This window comes from Eleutherodactylus coqui, chromosome 2 (genome assembly GCF_035609145.1).
Source record: "Eleutherodactylus coqui strain aEleCoq1 chromosome 2, aEleCoq1.hap1, whole genome shotgun sequence".
Classification (NCBI taxonomy): domain Eukaryota; kingdom Metazoa; phylum Chordata; class Amphibia; order Anura; family Eleutherodactylidae; genus Eleutherodactylus; species Eleutherodactylus coqui.
This window is the reverse complement of record NC_089838.1, coordinates 251,912,704-251,930,523: the sequence shown is the minus strand read 5'-3', so window position 1 is coordinate 251,930,523 and position 17,820 is coordinate 251,912,704. Positions and strand designations below refer to the sequence as shown.

General features: G+C 46.0%; 1 protein-coding gene across 4 annotated transcripts in view; it reads left to right on the top strand.

Moving 5' to 3' along the window:
- Positions 1-17,820, top strand: part of AKAP13 (A-kinase anchoring protein 13) — a 189,155-nt gene that overhangs the window by 86,741 nt on the left and 84,594 nt on the right. For all 4 annotated transcript variants that reach the window (XM_066592822.1, XM_066592824.1, XM_066592823.1 and 1 more), the window contains exons 7-8: positions 452-2,708; positions 12,533-12,603. In XM_066592822.1, coding sequence (XP_066448919.1) covers positions 452-2,708; positions 12,533-12,603 — 2,328 coding nt within the window. The remainder of the gene's footprint in view (positions 1-451; positions 2,709-12,532; positions 12,604-17,820) is intronic.

The window sequence follows — 17,820 nt, the reverse complement described above, 5'->3', positions numbered from 1 at the left end:
CGTTGAATGGAGCAGCAGCGCACATGGTCAATCGCTGCTCCCTCCAACCTCCTCCTCGCTGCAGTTGTGTGTTGAGGAGGAACGGTCAGCTTAGGAACCTTGTTCTCTACTGATCAGTGGACATACCAGAAGTGGAGCCACCAGAGAACAGACCTTTATCACCTATCCGGTGATTTGGTGACTATTGACCATTGTGGAAAAAACCCTTTTAATCTCATTAGTTGAGTATGGATGAGATTCGGAACATTTCTGGGACACTGAAGAACGTACAATACCAGGGAGTGGTTTATTTACCACCAAATACAGGTGTACTTCATGAGATCCGCCTGCCTACTGATACGCTGACATCTTTTAATTGATATTTATTATTTTGTTTTATGGGTATTTTCCTTTTCTACAGGACAGATTTGTGACCAGTGAATTAGAGGATTAATTGTATTTCCTTTTGTAGTTTCAGGACACAAGCGTGAAAGTGCAGCAGAAGTTAATGTTTGATGCAAGTCACCAGGATGTCGGGGCATCGTCTGCTTGTAACTTACATGCAAGCATTGGTGTGTCGCAAGGAGAGGATGAAGGTGCCGAGCCCTGTGGTAAAGCTGACAATGAGGTGGAAACTGTGGGTGGAGGCGTTCCAAGTTGTAGTCAAGATGTTGAACCCAAAGAGGAAGAGGAGGGGACCGAATGTATTGTAAAGTCAGAGAATGCTTCGGTTACGAACCAGCACACAACAAGCTGTACTGCGGAGGTGCAGACTGCTGACAATCTTCTCTCCGGTGCAGACACAAATGAGGAAACTGGAATGACTTCAACTGGAATTATTTCGGACCTCAAAGACCCGTGCAAAAGTGATATCGTAGATGAGGAAATGATATCTGACTCGGAGCGAGAGACTCCAGAGATTGCTTTTGCGGAAGCTGCAAACCAAGTTGCTGACCTCAATGTGAACATGGGACAGTCGGTGTCTGGCTATTGTACTAGTGCGGCGGGCACCACCGACACAGTGTGTCACGCCGGGAGTAGTGAACAGGAAGCCATGTCTACAGAAGCACTTCCACAGCCCACTTGTAAAGACAATCAGTCTAGTAATATCTCTGGCGAGGCAAGTACATGTTCAGTAGAGGAAGCTGGGCAATCGTCTAATGTCCAAGGCATAGAGGTTTTAGATCGCATTGAAACTCGTGACTCTAAAAATGAAAATAGAGAGGCCGCTTCCCAAAACCTGACTTTGGAGCAGTTTGCTGATAGCCTAGTCCTGTCTGTTGTAGATGGAGTCCTAGCCATGGGATCAGATCCCCTTAACGATGGTGGATTAGATCTGAAAAACGGAACAGACGTTGAAGCGATCGCTAATAATTTGACAGCATCAATAATAAGCGCAAGCCTCGTGGAGTTGACCGTCACCTCTAGTGTGAACGCAGCTACTACTCTAACCATCCGCACGGAGACTTCAGATGATGTAGACCAGAAACCTCAAGAGGAAGTCTTGTTAGGACTTGCGGTAAAAGACCTTGTGTCATGTGACTGCCCCCAAACACACGGGGGTGCGGAGCTTTCAGATTCTGCAAAAAATCCAACTGCTGAAATGCTAACAAATTCTTGTCTCGAACTATTGCAATCTCAGAATCTCCTTCCTTTGTCAAATGAGAAGGAAGTGGAGGTTATAGAAAATAAAGCAATTTCTGTTGATCCACCGGAATCCAGTGTTGAGGAGCTGCCGATCAACTTGGGTCTTCACATTACAGAGCGAACAAATGCAGCAACATCTGTCCTGGAAGAGAACGAGCAGCAGAAGATTAAGGCCGAAAAACAAGAAACGCTGCCATCTGCCGGACCGACCGCATCACTGCAGAAAGATGAGGCATTACCATGTGCTACAAGCAACTTACACAAAGACTCCGACACTCCCTCTCCGCCTGATAATTATGAATGCCTGAATAACCAGAAAGTGTTAACTGTGGATTCATTTCTCGTTGATGCAAGTACTGGAATGCAGGAGCCTGCCTTGACGGCCAACGTGGATCGCGGTCCGCTCACCTGGGAACATGACGAGGCTGATGGTGGACTTGGCGTGAAGCAATGTGCCAATGACACTGTACGTGTAGAAGAGGACACTGTAATTTTGCCACTTATAGATCAGCGTGAACATTCGGCCGATCATGTGGATTACAGGGGACCTTCAGAGAACGGAAATGTATGTGAAAAGGAAGAACCTGAGGAAGTTGGGAAGGAGTCAGACGGTGAGGTTGATGGGGTTGAGGGGAACGCTGAGTTGGTAAAAGTCCGCAGACCATCGCTTCATCCTATAGCGGAGGAGACGTTATTTAATGGTGAATCCACTTCAGACACTGCCTCTAGTGAAGATACCGCCTCCTCTGACATCAGTGACTCGGAGAAGTCTTCAGGTACAGATGAAGAGCTAACCGTGGACCTGTTCTCCCAGGCAGTGGATTGCTTATCTGATGATGAAGAGGCTCTTGCCCTTGACACTTCTGTAATAAGTTCTAATGGAGGTTTATGCATGGCGGAGGACAGACAAGTCCCGGTTAAGGAAATCGCAGAGTCTTCCAATGTCCAGGGTAAAGAGGATTATATGCAGGATTTGTGTGGAGGTCCTCGCATCCTAAAGGAAGAGGATTCGGGTTTGGATTTATCTGTGAACTTGGAGGATACTCTGTGCCCTAGCCTATCGGACACAGAAATAGTCTCCGGTAATTTGCGTTTTATTTCCTTTTTTGTTATTATATTACTGTTTAGTAAGATGGTGTATAGACTCATACAGGGATTTATATGAAGTGGTGTTACTTATAGCATTCAGTCAGTTGCTAAACAAATAAGTGACCTGATCATGTGCTGTCGGCAACTCTTCCATCTACCATCTGGCAGAAGTTGCGCAAAGTCTACCTACCGCCAGTCCTCTCTTGTCCATAGGACAATGGCTTGTGGGCTATCCCAGTGCTCATGCACAATGGATCCACAGCCAATACTAATGTTTTTGGGTGACTTTGCACTAGTTTTTATAAATCTCCTCCATATTAACAGTTGTACTTTTGACCAAAGAGCTGTGAGGTGCTTCGCGTCCGTAGACGTACGCGTCACCTACATCTCCACAATGCTTTTGGGAATCCTGTCCTAAAATAGTTTGATAGTCGGACTTTCTGCTTCCTTCCCAGTCCTGTGCTGTCCTGCTGAGCAGTGGAAAAGATTACATTCTCAGCTCTGTATAGGAGTGGCTGAAAGCTGACACCGAGCGGAGATAATTGCCGCCAGCTCCTAGTTTCCCTCCAGCCTGGCTGGTCTGACTGCTGCTTTGTAGGCAGTGATTAGCGGCACACCAACTAGCACTTTAGTTAAAGGTGCCATAAAGCAAAAGGTGTAGAAGTTTTTGGTATGTAATAATAATCATCTTTGTATAGCGCCAACATATTCATTATTTATCGTCATATCTATTATAGCTACCATCACGGTCATTGCTATCTCTATTAACTATTTTATTTTTTTGTTCTGCGGGTGTATCTATACATTTGGAGCTTTTGCACTTCACCATATCATAGGTGTTCCACTAGAAGCTTGGTGATTGATATTAGATACTCCTGGGGATATATTCTGTATGCCCTTTATGGCATTGAGTATACACAGGTACAGTAACACTCCATGCCCTTCTATTAATGCCCATTTACTGCTTTGTATGAAGTATAGCCATCATACAGCTGTGTGCAAGAGATCTACGATGCATACATACGCATCTTTGTATGTGTGATGATTTCTGATGGATCATCCTGCCAGAGGAAGGTAAAAAGTAATGTATGCCTGGTATACATTGGCCTTTTCTGCCTATTGCCTGTTAATGGCCCTTCTCTTTCACAATGTCAGTCTGCTTTATGCACTATGAGTGTTTTGTGCAGACATTCCCATCTCCACACAATGGATTCTTTATCATTGTCAAGTTTCTAAATAATTGTACTGAGGAGTTCCACTAACTATTCATGCCTCCTGGTATTTGGTGATTTTTATGCCAGCAGTCAATGGGCAAACACAAGTCAGAGCAAAACTATGCGATAATTGGGTAGGAGGTTACAGGTCTCCTTTTGAACAGGGCTCGTTACTCCCCACAGGTCGGGGCGAGGTGCTTTTTTTGGAATTGCTGCAACAATTTAGGCAACTGACAAGAGTTTTTCCTTCCGAGAAAGAAAGATCAGAAGATGATTGTTGTAGATTTGAGTAAACTGCCTCTGCTTTTTATGCATGAAAGGATACTTTGTTACTGTAGGCTAATAACAATGTGTCTGCATCCAATCGATGCCTTTTCCCTAATATCAGAGGGGTGACAATGGTACCTTTTCTAAAGGATGCAAAAATGTGATGTGGATGAAGCCGAACTCTCTCACATTCACTTTGGAATATGTGCCTTGCAGTCTGGAGGGTCTTGCATGTCTCCCTGCACTTGGTCAGCCTTAAAGGGGTTGTCCCGCGCCGAAACGGGGTGTTTTTTTTTTTTTTAACCCCCCCCCCCCCCCCGGTTCGGCGCGAGACAACCCCGATGCAGGGGTTAAAAAAACAATCCGGGTAGTACTTACCCGAATCCCGGCGGTCCGGCGTCTTCATACTCACCTGCTGAAGATGGCCGCCGGGATCCTCTCTCTCTGTGGACCGCAGGGCTTCTGTGCGGTTCATTGCCGATTCCAGCCTCCTGATTGGCTGGAATCGGCACGTGACGGGGCGGAGCTACACAGAGCCGGCATTCTGCATGAGCGGCCCCATTGAAGACAGCAGAAGACCCGGACTGCGCAAGCGCGGCTAATTTGGCCATTAGAGGCCGAAAATTAGTCGGCACCATGGAGACGAGGACGCCAGCAACGGAGCAGGTAAGTATAAAACGTTTGATAACTTCTGTATGGCTCATAATTAATGCACAATGTACATTACAAAGTGCATTAATATGGCCATACAGAAGTGTATAGACCCACTTGCTGCCGCGGGACAACCCCTTTAAGCAGTAATACCCTACCTGTGCTAATGCATTGGTATGTTTTTACCGCCATATAACTGATTGTACAGTGTGGTATGCTCCTTCAGCTGCCATGTATATGGATTTTTTTTGCCCTAGGCGCTCATGATGTACACAAGGAATCATTGCCTACATGGCACATGTATACACAGCCGTTGATGTACCACCAAAGGGGTTTTCTGCTCAGTGCCTCAGTCCTTAAAGTGACCATCCCGTTCTTGGACTGGAGGGGGTCGGAGTAGTAGTAGCTGCTACCGAACTTCTTCCTTGCAGCTCTGCTTGTTCTGGGGGCCTGTCTTTTAGTATTTAAAGATGGCCACAGCACTCTTCTCTCCAACCAGTGCGCACATGGCATCTTTAGTCAGACACGTCATCCTGCTTTTGGATTGGCCAGCTCTGTGTACGAGAGCCGAGCTGGACAATCAGAGCACTGTGTAGCTATTACACTTATTAATGCCTTTCAGATGACTGCAATGATCAACGAGATTACTAGGCATTTTTCCAAAAGGCCGATTCAGACAGTATGGCTGACGAATGATTATCACCCCCTGCGGATTACCCCCCCCCCCTCCATATCATCTATGTACATGAGGGGGTTTTGCGGCCAATAGCAACAATATTTATCACCCGATGACCCATCGTTTGCTCGTTCATTCGGTAATCCTTGTCCCCTTCACATGGCTCGATGATCTGACAAACGTGCAGGTTTTTTTTCATGAAATCGGTCTGTAAAAAAACCCTTTAAACCAGTGTTTCCCAAACTCGAGGCCTGACAACTCCCCAAACAGGTCATGATTTGAAGACTCTCTATAGAGAGATCACCTATGGCACTGCCAGTAATTACATTACCTGTACAATACTATCCTGCCAGCCTGATCTGTTGGGCACATGAGGACTGGAGTTTGGGAAATACAGCTTTAAACTATTGATGCACCTGTTCATTAGGTAGTCAGAAATGGCATGCTGACCGCAGGGTGGTTTTAAATGGGGCGTATTATGAGCTTATTTTTAGGCGACACAGAAGGATCTAGCATCCATGAAAACTTCAGACATTACATTCCATGTTGAAACCTAAAGACATACAGAAGATTGCTGCTGACGTGCTTTACACCATGGAAGCTCTTGGTCATATTATGAAGCGTGATACATATAGGCAATTTACTAAAGCCAATGAAATACAGATGTCTGATAACTTTCTGTGACCTCTTATCGCAAGCCATTAGAAAGCTATTTTCTCGTATCTTAACACTAGCCATTGTAAAGCCATCAAAAGGATAAAGAAACTGTGTCACAGAAATTAACTAAAGTCAAGTTAAATGGCTACATCTGTCCATAAGTCACGTACAAGGAGCACATCACCAAATAAGAGGCGCTGGGATTTGAAGCAATACAGGTTACAAATAGTAACCCCTATTGTTTCATGATTGTGTCATGTAATAAAAACAGATATCCAATATCTTACCCGCAGTCATGTGGGTTGCCGTGTGCCCAGCAGAAACACCCAATAAGTTTCCTCGTTGAGGTGTTTGCGGTGCTACTCCCTCGCCCATGGCAGCGCGATTAACCCTCTGTCTACCAGAGGCCTCAAGGGCAGAAAAATCTTCTCCCGAAGCCTTTGGTATTGAGCAGGTTAATCGCTTTGACGGGGAAAATCCCCGCAAACTCCTGAACAGGCAAGCTTATTGGATGCCTCTGCCGGGCACACGGCGTTCCACACGGTCTAACCGCAAGCACGATTTCATGGTGCATTACTCAATGTATGATTTGTTACATAACACAATCATTAAATGTCTATTTGTGTATTGTTTCCGATCCCAATGTATCTCGATTGTTTCTTGTCTCCATCACATGACTTTTATCATGTATTTCATTGGCTAGTTTTGCAATAAAAAAAAAATAAATCTGTTTGTATCCTGTGGCATGCCATGACTAAGGCCTGCAACATGTAAGCGGCAATCTCCTCTATTTTGGGGATTTAACATGGAATCTAATCAGGCTGACTATGTTTACGGCTGCTGGATCCTTTGGTGTCCCCAGCACATCCGTGCATTGGTTCCCATCAGGTGAGCTGAGTTTTCGAAGAATTTATTTTTAGTCTCATAAGTTTTTCCTAAATACCTAAGGCTGCCTGCGGACGGCCGGGTCGGATCTGGCAGCGAGAATTCTTGCCGCGGGACCCGACCAGAGCGCCTGCAGAGAGCAGCGCGTACTCACCCGCGCCACGCAGCTCCAGATCCTTTATGTGCCCGGCAGCCGGCGCATGCGCAGACCGGAGCCGGCGGCGGGTGAGTGACGTTTCTGTGCGGGGCTCGCAGAGCCCCGCACAGAAATAGAACGTGCCGCCGTTTGTTTGCCGAGCGAAATTTCGCGCGGCCAATACGCGGCCATCTGCATACAATTGCGTTTGCTAACGCAATCCTATGCAGGCTTCCAGCGGCGGAAATTCCCCGGGAATTTCCGCCCGTCTGCAGGCTGCCTTAATGTAATTAATAATCTAAAATGATGAAATGTCGCTGTTTTTAGTTTTTCTCTTTATACCCCGAGGGTTGCACACGCTTCCTTCCAGTGTCTTCTGTACAGATCCTGCAGCAGGATGCGTATTTATGGCAGCTGCAATGGATTGGAGTTAGTGACTGTGTGTGCGTAATACACAATGTAAATACGTCTGTGTGAGCTGGGCCTTATGCAGGCTCTATTGTAAGATCAGTCCTAGTTCTCGCAGTCTTCCCTCTCAGAAAAAAGAGCTACTTCCTGTAATCCAGATTGGTTCCTGCTTTTACGTAAGCGCTGGTGCAATAACACTAATTGCCGTGCCAAAAAAAAGCGATCGGCAGCTGCCAGCGCTTGTGAAATAGCAACTTTAGGTAAACCTCTATCAGCCAAGCAAATTGTGACAGCTTTTTGTCACGTTAAGTGTCCCCCTGTCAACGCTGAGCAGGGGTAATCTGCCGGCTAATGCCTAGAGAATCGTGTGCCTTCTCAGCGGTGTGAGCAAGCACAAAGTGTGTGCTAATAGCTTCGCTCATCTTGATTGGCCAGCCGATTTTAAAATAACTTTAAAAAAAAAAATAATAATTTTTGTAAAATTGAACCATCTTAGTCCGAACTAATCTTTGTCAAAAATTGTGAGAAAATCAAATTTCCTATAATGCCTGCTGCAGAGGTCAGCGTACAGTCAATCGGCAGTCAGTACGCATAGCTGATGTCACCAAATGTATCCTACGTCTTGCAGAAGGGCTGCAGTTTCATTGTAGCCTGCATCACGTGACCCAGCCATATAGAACATGGGCACAGTGTATCGAGCAGGTATTGTACAGATGAACACAAGACAGGGAAGCTACATCATCTGATTGATAAAAAGCAAACATTCAATGGAATACAAGAACATCTGCGTAGTGATGAGAAGCATCAATTTACATACTGATCACGCAGGATCATTCACATGGAAAATTACCTCATGTTTTAATGCCTATAGAACGCATGGTCTGTTAGGGAATGAGATTCTACAGAGGATATATTGCTTCTAGTGTTAAAGCTTGTATATCAGCAGAGAATATAAACTATGTTGTATTGGAGGGCAGAGAGAAAGAGGCTGCATCACATGTATGTCTATACAAAATACGTTTTGAACATTGGGAAAGGGTAGATTTCTGCTGCTGTCAACGTATATAACAGCAAAGTAGAAAGACAAACTAGTTTAGCGTAGGGGAAAATTGCAGTTCTCTGGCTGTGGCCTCAGACGATGTCCAGAGTCACCAGTCCGGTCACTACAAATTATTTGTCATTTGTGAAATTCAGTTACGCTGCGCCAAAAATTAACAGCTCACAATGGTGTAAGTTAATCTGTGGCCTTCTTTTCTCACATATCGTCCCTCCCAGGTGTTGCGGCTTTTTTTAGTTGGCAGTGTTTTTTTTATTTGTTAAAAAAGGAAAAAAAAAACAGGGAAACAGCAAATACATACAGTGTGTGTCAGCAGCCTCAGAGGTCATTCAGAGTCGTCAGTCTGACCACTGCAACTTATTTACTAGCGTTACGTTATATAAAACTGCACTAAAAAGAAAACAAAAAAAACTATATATCCTGAAGAACGGAAGGGGGCGGGGTGTAGGTGATAGATAAAGCAGCTTGCACTGAAGCAACAACTCTACGTTCTGCAGGAGGTGAAGAAAGCTGGCTGTAATTCCTTTTGAAGTGGTTCTGCCTGTGTTACATCTGCAGCACGCAGAACAGGTCGTAGAGTGGATGACACAGCATGCCACCTCCTTCCAGTCGCAGGTAGTCAGTCTGCAACAGTTGGCCATGAGCATCCCCCTTCTACTTCACCCTGTGCCAAATTCCCCACACCCTACAAAGCAGTCCACATGGATCAGTCTGAGAAGCTGTTTGATCATTCAGTGTCATTGATGTCAACCAGGCCGTCCAAACAACCAGAAGGAGAAGACTAAGACATTGAATTCACTGATGCCCAACCATTTTTTTCCCCTCTATAGAGGAAGATGAGGTTTGGCCAAGTGCGTGGTCAGTCTTTCACCGACCATGTGTAATCTAGGAATGTGGAAACAGAGGAGCCAGCAACTGGTGCTCACTGTGACAGAGTCCACTTAGGAGGAGGGGGGTGAGGGGCTTGATCCAACATGGACAGACGGGGAGAGTCATGATAGCAGCTTGCATGGAGGGGAGGAAGAGGCGGACGTTGTAGAGCAGCACCCTACTGATAACGGAGTAAGGTTTTGCGGATAAACATAAGGGCCATACCATCAGCTATTACTAGTCGTATTAACATCAGGCCCACAGCTAGTTGTGCTCACAGGACTTGTGCAGCCTGAGCTTTCTTTGAAATTGCAGGTGATGACAGAAGAGCGGTCATCTGTAAGATCTGCTGTAAACCTTTAAAATGTGGCAAGAACATAAACGACTCCAACACAACATGCATGAACAGTCACATGCACTCCCACCACCAAAGAGCCAGCCTCTATCTGCTCCCTCTACCTCTGCTGTAGCTGCCTCTTCCTCCATCTCCCTCCCTGTTCATGCCGTAGCCGGAGCACAGAGAGGCAGTAGCACTTCAGGCCTCTCCTCTGCAATTAATAATCGGGCCAGAGGCTTTAGAGCCAGGAGTGGGAAATGCAGGGGTGAAGCCACCATCATGACCACCAACTTCACTGACATTGATATCTACCCCATATTCCAGTGTGTCCTAGTTCCGCAGCCAGCCCTCCATTCCCCAGCTGTGGGAACATCAAAAAATACCACCCCAACCATCCACAAACAGAGCCGGAATGCAAGCATTGTACAGCTGTTTGCAATGGAAATGCTGCCCTTCAGGCTGGTGGACACAGACACCTTCTGTAACCTGATACTCCGTGCTAACCCACAGTACCAGATGCTCAGCTGCCGTTTTTTTGCCCCAAAAGCAGTCTCTGCCCTGCACTGCCATGTGAGTGAGAACGTGTCCCTGGTATTGAAGAACACTGTCAGAGGCAGGGTGCACCTTACTATGTACATGTGGTCCAGCAAGCATGGCCAAGGCCATTACATATCCTTAACAGCATTAATTAATATCCTGCAGGTGGGGCATTAGGCCGAAAGTGGTAGTCTACATTTCATGGTACCCCCAAGAAATGTGGGACATTCATCCTTGTCTGCCCCTTGCCTCCCCTCCCCCACCCTCCTTCCCCTCTTCTAATCCTTCATACCATCTTTCAGTACCTTCCACATCTGCACAAATATCGATATGTGACAAAACCAGACCTCCAAGTGGTGTCGTAAAAGTCATATGTTTAGGAGCTCTGCTAGCCCAGGCTGACACGTAGCTGACCCCGCACAGTCTGAAGCCAGGCAAGGTCGTGAGACGATTGGGGCAACTTGCTGGCAGCCCTTTGCCTTGGTAATCTCACACATGTACCTTTGCTAGCCCATGTGAGGCTTACATCCACTGCTGGTAAAGGCCAGGAAACTTTGCTCACACTTTCAGTGTTGACATCCAGCCGCCTCTCGTGTGACGGTGGTGCAGTGACTGTTCTGGCTACTATCCCACAGTCTGATGTTTGACATGCCCACACAGCAGCACTCCCTCCGGTGGCAGGGAAAGTCTAACAGAGGTGGGGCATCATTTTTTTCACCCCATGGCAGCCTGCAGAAAAAGTACGGGGTAGGACTGACAGTCACAGGCAGCACTTATCCATGATGGTCCAAGAGTATGCCAGATCTCACGTGCATGTACTCAGACATGGCGTTGGCCACTTGGACTTCTGGGTATCTAAGCTGGGCAAGTGGCCAGAACTGCATTAGAGATGCTTGCCTGCCCCGCTGCCAGTGTGCTGTCAGGAAGGATGTTGAGCACAGCTAGAGGGGTGATAAGTGATAGATGCATCTGCCTGTCCACAGACAATATGGATCGTCTGTTTCTAAAAATGAACCAAGCATGGATTTCACCTGACACTTGCACCCCCAGGATAGCGTCCACTGAGTAGTTAGCACGCTGGCAATTGTTAGACGCATATGACTGAGCATAGATTTATATCAAGGACCATTCTGTGCTCTCAAGGTGCTGGTAGTGGTGTTGGTGCTCGCCTTCTGCTTCCACCATGTTTCTTCCTCCTACTCTCCCCCACCCCCTAAATGAAAAGTGTATCTGTATTGAACTGCAACTCTCATGTTTCCATCAGGGGCGCACTACCCTCAAGGTGCTGCTGGTGGTGAAACTGCTGCTTTCCTTTTCAAAACAAAAATTTTCTATAGCACAAGAAACAGCTATAGCGCTCCTGCTTTTCCTTTGGAGAAGGTCCGTGCTCGGCTGTTCTGTTCACCTAGTAGAATGTGTCCTTTGCTAACTTTGTAATCCCATTAACTTTAATGAGAGTTGGAATCAAGCATCCAGATTCATGATCATTTTCTTAAAATCGGTCCGATACTGTCACTAGTGATTCCACTCCTCACTCATCACTATGTGCTGATACAAGACACTGTAAATAGGAATGCATCATGCTGGGTTTGCACGGAACGACTATAGTTCAGAAAATCGTTCAAACATGCAAAACTGAATGATGAATTCCTCAGTTTAAACATGGGCCAACGACTAAAGAGAATCGGACGCTTCTCGTTTTTGTCGATCAGTTTCAGCCGGCATAGAACTTGGCGCCAGCTCGGGTACTTTATTGGGCAGTTTAAACACTGATGGCCCCGTGCGTCACATAGGAATGAAAAACACCGAATGATCAGTGAACTTAGAATTGCACAACTCCACAAGAATCATGCAGGCTACACAGGCTGCTCGAGCGGGAGTGAGTTGGTGATGGTCACCAGCTTGTTCGCTCGGGAAAACGAGAATCATGAGATTCTCTTCCCATGTAAAAGGACCGTTGGGCTGTGAATCTCCAGCTATTAAGTCCCAACAAGTACATTTTATAACGGGACTCCAAACAGTTTTAAAGCCACAATTTCTTTTTTCCTTTACTCTGTGGCCTTTATGTTTGTACTCTTATTCACGTTGTCATTTATTCATGCTTGTTTTTATTGTGTTTCAGCCGAATGTCTTGATGATAAAGTAGATGAAGTGGATATTGGCAGTCTACAGCTGAGCCCCAGAACGAAAGTGGTAAGTGATGTCTAGGCCTAATTGGCAAGCGTCTGTTACTCTGCCTGTTAGGCTGCATTCACATGTAGCGTTTTGTATTGCGGTTTTTAACAGCCTATACAGTTAAAGAAATAAAACATGCATTTTTGGTATTAGTGTATCTTGACGCCACCAGGAATTCCTGGTGGACGCCCCCTGTTCCTGATTAGCCAGCTGGCAGCCTCCTCTCCCAGGTCCTGGCAGTCAGTGAGCAGAGAATGAGGAGGGGGAATCGTCTGTAGTGACATCTGCAGCAGGCAAGGGAGCAGTAGCAGACAGCGGGGTTGCTCCCTGCGGCTGTCCTCTGCTACCTTCGCTCCCCGCTGTCAGTCTCTCATTTCCTGCCCTGGCTCCTGGCGGCAGTCCTCTCCCAGCCGCTCTGCACCCTATTGTCAGTGTGCTCGTCTACCCTGTAGTGTCCCCGCTGCCGCCGGCTCTCCTCTGCCCCCTTCGGTCACTCACTCTGTCTCCCGTGTACCGGCCCCGCTGCTGCCGGCTCTTCTCTGCCACCAGTGATCCCCTTCTGAGCCCCGCTGTCAGTCTACCCGTGCACATACACATGGGGGTGGGCTCAGCAGGGAGCGCACCGCAGTGAGGCTTCTGTGAAGGGGAAGCTGAGGTCTGCTGCATCAGTGCTCCCCTGTCACAGCAGTGTGCCTACTGATTTTTTTTCCCCTTGCTCTGCACGCTTAGGGTTCGTGTTACTGTTTCTGGTAGGCTTACATTAGTAGCTGTAGAGCCTTCCATGGAAGCAACTGAAGCCTAAGTGAAAAAATTACCTGACCACCTAACCGTGGACAGCAGGGAAAAATCACTACAGACACAACTAAAGGACCTTCAAGGACCTGGAGGAATGCAGCCAATCAGGAGCTAGGAGTGTTCCTGCATCCAAGCCCTGCCAAACCCCTAGCTTCCTGGTGGCGTCAAGATACACTAATACCCCATTTTTTTCTTTTAAACTGCATAAATTGTTAAACAAACGCAATATAAAACACTACGTGTGAACGAAGCCTTAGTTTGTTGAAACTGCTTTATTACAGATGTGCATTTAGTTCCTTAGCTATATGTAGATATATTATGTATTAGATGTATTAGCTACAGTGCAGCAAGAGATGTGTCTGATTGGCATATTTTTTGCACGGCCAACAGGTGCTTAGTTTTTAGGTAAGCTAAAAACCAAGCGGCTCCGACAAGTGAGCGAGTCGTTGCTCAGTGCCGTCGGCAGCTGCTTGTACATGGGGTGCCGATTGCCTGAATTAGCTATTTCCAGTGATTTATTTGGATGGTAATCGCCACGTGTAAAGGTACCTTTATTGTGTGTGACCTTTACTGTTCTATGTGCTCTCACAGTACACATGTCCTGCATACAGACTGGAACGTATCCCTTCTCACAGCACGAGTCTTAAGGTGTGAACAAGGCCAACGATTGAACGGTAGTTGGTTCACTTATCGTTCATTTCATGAAAGCAAGAAAATCATTGGCTCATTTGCTAATTATTTGGTGTAAACACCGATCGATCAGTCAGTCTAATTGAATGAAACTCTGTGAACTGAATGATCCTGTAATTAAAAAAAGATAGATGGTGTACTTAAATTGACTGCCTGAGCGAATGAGACATCTAAAGCATTTTGTTTCTGCAAGGTAACAGTCTGTAAAAAGTTTGTCCAGTAACGGAAAACCAAGGGAAGAAGAGTGGGATGAGGTTGAGTTATATTACAGTCTAAGGCCTCATGTCCTCGGGCAAAATAAGAATTAAAATCCGCAGCGGATTTTAACTCTTCTTCTGCCTGCGGATCCGCATCCCATAAGGATGCATTGACCACCCGCGGGGTAGATAAATACCCGCAGATGGTCAATAAAAGTGATTTTAAAAAAAATGGAGCATGGAAAAATCTGGACCATGCTCCATTTTCGTGCGGGTCTCACGCGGGGACGGCTCCCGCGGGCTTCTATTGAAGCTTATGGAAGCCGTCCGTGGCAGGCTAATATGCAGTCACCCACATGTGCAGGCTATTAGTATATGCAGTCACTCCTCCCCAATTTGGGCTGGGTTGAGTGGGTGACTGCATATTAGCCTGCCAGGAACAAGCTGCTCCTCCACACATTATTGTCTGGCTGACTACATATCTTCAGGGCTTAAGGCCATTGCGCCTGCCCTATGGCAATTGTGCCGGTGGCGATTGTGCCTGCCTTATGGCGATCGTGCCTATGGCGACCGTGTCTGCTTTGCAGACCTTCAGGTATTGTATTTTTGGCTTTTTCAGTGAATATACCATCCATTGCTGAGTTCAGCTCAAATTAAAATCTGTCATCCCTGATAATACGGACCACTCGCTGAGTTCTCAGCGGACAGTGCTGATGACACTTTTCCAGCTGCTGTCTGGCTGGAGAACAATAGCGATGTATTTAGAGAACAGACCACCTGCTGTTCTCTAAGTACATGCAAATGAAGCTATTTAGCTACTAATGGGCTAATTGGCCCATTAGTAGCTAATGCAAAATGACGCTCAAAACTGTCAGCTTCTGACGAATTTTGAACGATCATGTGTGTGGAAATGGACCTTAAGGGTTGGGTATTTGAAACTATAGGCACATGGGAGATGAGGAAAGTGCCACTTTCCTCAGATGCTATGTATTACAAAGTTTCATATGCAGTACTGATTCAGATAAAAGAAGTTATTAAAAAACACATACACTATAAATCATTTATAACATTACATGTGTAATTCAGTATTTAGTAAAAAAAAAAAAAAAGTTTGATACTTGTAGATTTGATGCCTTTTTAATGGCCCACAAAAAGAATTGATGTTGGAACAGCAAGCTTTCAAGCCTGCTTAGGTGTCTTCAGTAGGCGTGGTATGGCACAGTATCTGAAGAAATACGTAATTCTATTTACACACACATGAGCAGAGACCTGGTATAATTGGCATTAAAAAACGTAATAACAGGATAGGCTTGGAGAGTTAATCCTTAAAGAGCTACTCCAGTGAATTTCCCTTTCATTCCTTATGTGACTAGATCCCAAGAATATATATAGGTCAGCTAGTATTGGTTATTCCTTTCGCGTTGACACTTCTGGAGCCCTTCTCCTCAGGTGGGTCTTGTTATCTCCTCCTGACCAGCTGAGATTTCCTTGGGTTATGTGCTCCCAAATTAGTCAGTTCTTCAGTCAGCACAGTTCCTGTGTGATGGACACCACTACATGTAGGTCATTAAACATGAGTTGTGTGTGTTTCAAATGGGGAAGATCATTAGTAATAACCCTGTATACAGAGGAGACCTCCAGAGTGTGACAATCAGACAAGGGGTACAGGAATGCAAAATGTGGCCATTTAATTAGAGTGAGGGGTTTATTGTTTCGGAGATCTGGTGCTCCGATCATCTCTGGAGTAGATTATTTTAGCTGTTGTAGCATGACAGATTCAGGAATGTGTTCAAAGTATCAAAGCTTGTCCTAAACTTGTGCGCTCACAGTCGTCTTTCCCTTTTGCATTTGAAGTTGCCTTTTAATATAACAATCCTCTTATGTTCTATCATAGAAACCATAAAACTCTTACTGGTGAACAGGGGCCTCATGTCCATGGGTTCAAGCGTAAAACCCTGCGTGTAATTAGCTGCGTATTTAATATTTCTCCGTGTGTTATCGTATATGCGTTTTCCTTGCAAGCATATGGCTGTATATGCACCACGTTTCAATACGCGCTCAAAAAAGGCAACTGCTTTCTCTGCTTTTTTATCACTTCATTGCATGTACCCCAGCAATATGCGTTTCACACGCTGGGCTTAGTCAACCGGTTGCATAATTACTGCACTTGCATTGCATCTTCTCACAAACTCATGGAGGTCAATAGGGCTGTACGCTCGTAATAAGTAGTAAAATAGAGCATGACGCGACACGCAGTGTCCATACGTGAATGTGCATGGCTCAACAAAAATCCATTGACACATTCACCGCGGATCCCGCGGCCGTGCAACACACGCAATAAATGGTGAAAAGACGTCCGTGGACGTGAGGCCTACAGAATTTATAGTCCTTTTAAACAGGTTGATTATTGGGCCCGGCATTCAGGTTGTGTAAAGGGAGCAACGATCGGCCTACGAATGAGCAAACGCTTGTTCCATGGCTGCTTAGCCCGTTTTTGTGAGCATAAAGATGCTGAATTGCACATGTCCCTGTATAAGGGCCAACGTCCACGGGTGGATCTGATTTGTGAAATCCGCGCGAGTGACCACAAATCAAGCCGCCTATAGGAATACATGGGCGTCCACAAGTGAAATAAAGCGTGCGGATTTGTTTTGCGAACCTTTTTGGTCAGGAAAGAAATCACAGCATGCTCCATTCCACTGTGGATCCCGCACGGACGGTTTCCATTGAAGTCAATGGAAGTCGGCCCATCCGCAATTGAATTGCAGATTCCACGGAAAAAAAAGGAGTGTTAAAAAAACCAAAAATCCACTGCACATGTGTGGCAGCGCGCCGGCTGGCGCTTCCGCACACATCCGCAGTGAGGAAAAGAGAGGACCTGGACTGGTAAACAGAAGTCCGGCAGGGTCTGATTCCGCTGCAGTCTCCGATCTGCCCGTGGCCTAAAGTGGGAGACAATGCACTGATCAATGCACTGTATAGAGACTACTTATCGGTCGTCCCACATCGCAGATAATCTGCTTGTTTACATGGAGGTAACGTGTGTCAGCCGACATACTCGTTATAGGCACAGAAGAACAATCCCTAGGTCGAATGAATCCAGTTTATGATGCAATGAAACAGTGTGTAGCGGACCCCATTACTGGAATAGGCAAAAACTCGAAAGGACCCTATCTGTCAGAAAGTTTCCTTGATTAAACAGCGCTACATACTGCGCCATTTCATCCATGATTTTTGAGGAAATCGATGACTGCGCCTCTGAAGTGCACCTCCAATGCTGAGGAGGATGGTCTACGATCAATATTTAGAAATAATCCACTTAATGCACCTTATAACTTTCTGCAGCTCACAAGAATCTACTGCCTTTTATGTATTGGTCTTAACCTGACACTTAAGCAGATGATCCCAGCCCTGCTAGCAAGCGATGGGTTCCTCCTGTTGGAGGGAATGTCGGTGACTAACTCCAGGGTGTTAACTTGTGTTCTGTGTTCTCTGGCAACGAAGGAAAAACATTTCTCATAAGAAAAACACAAGCACAAACTGTACTTCTATA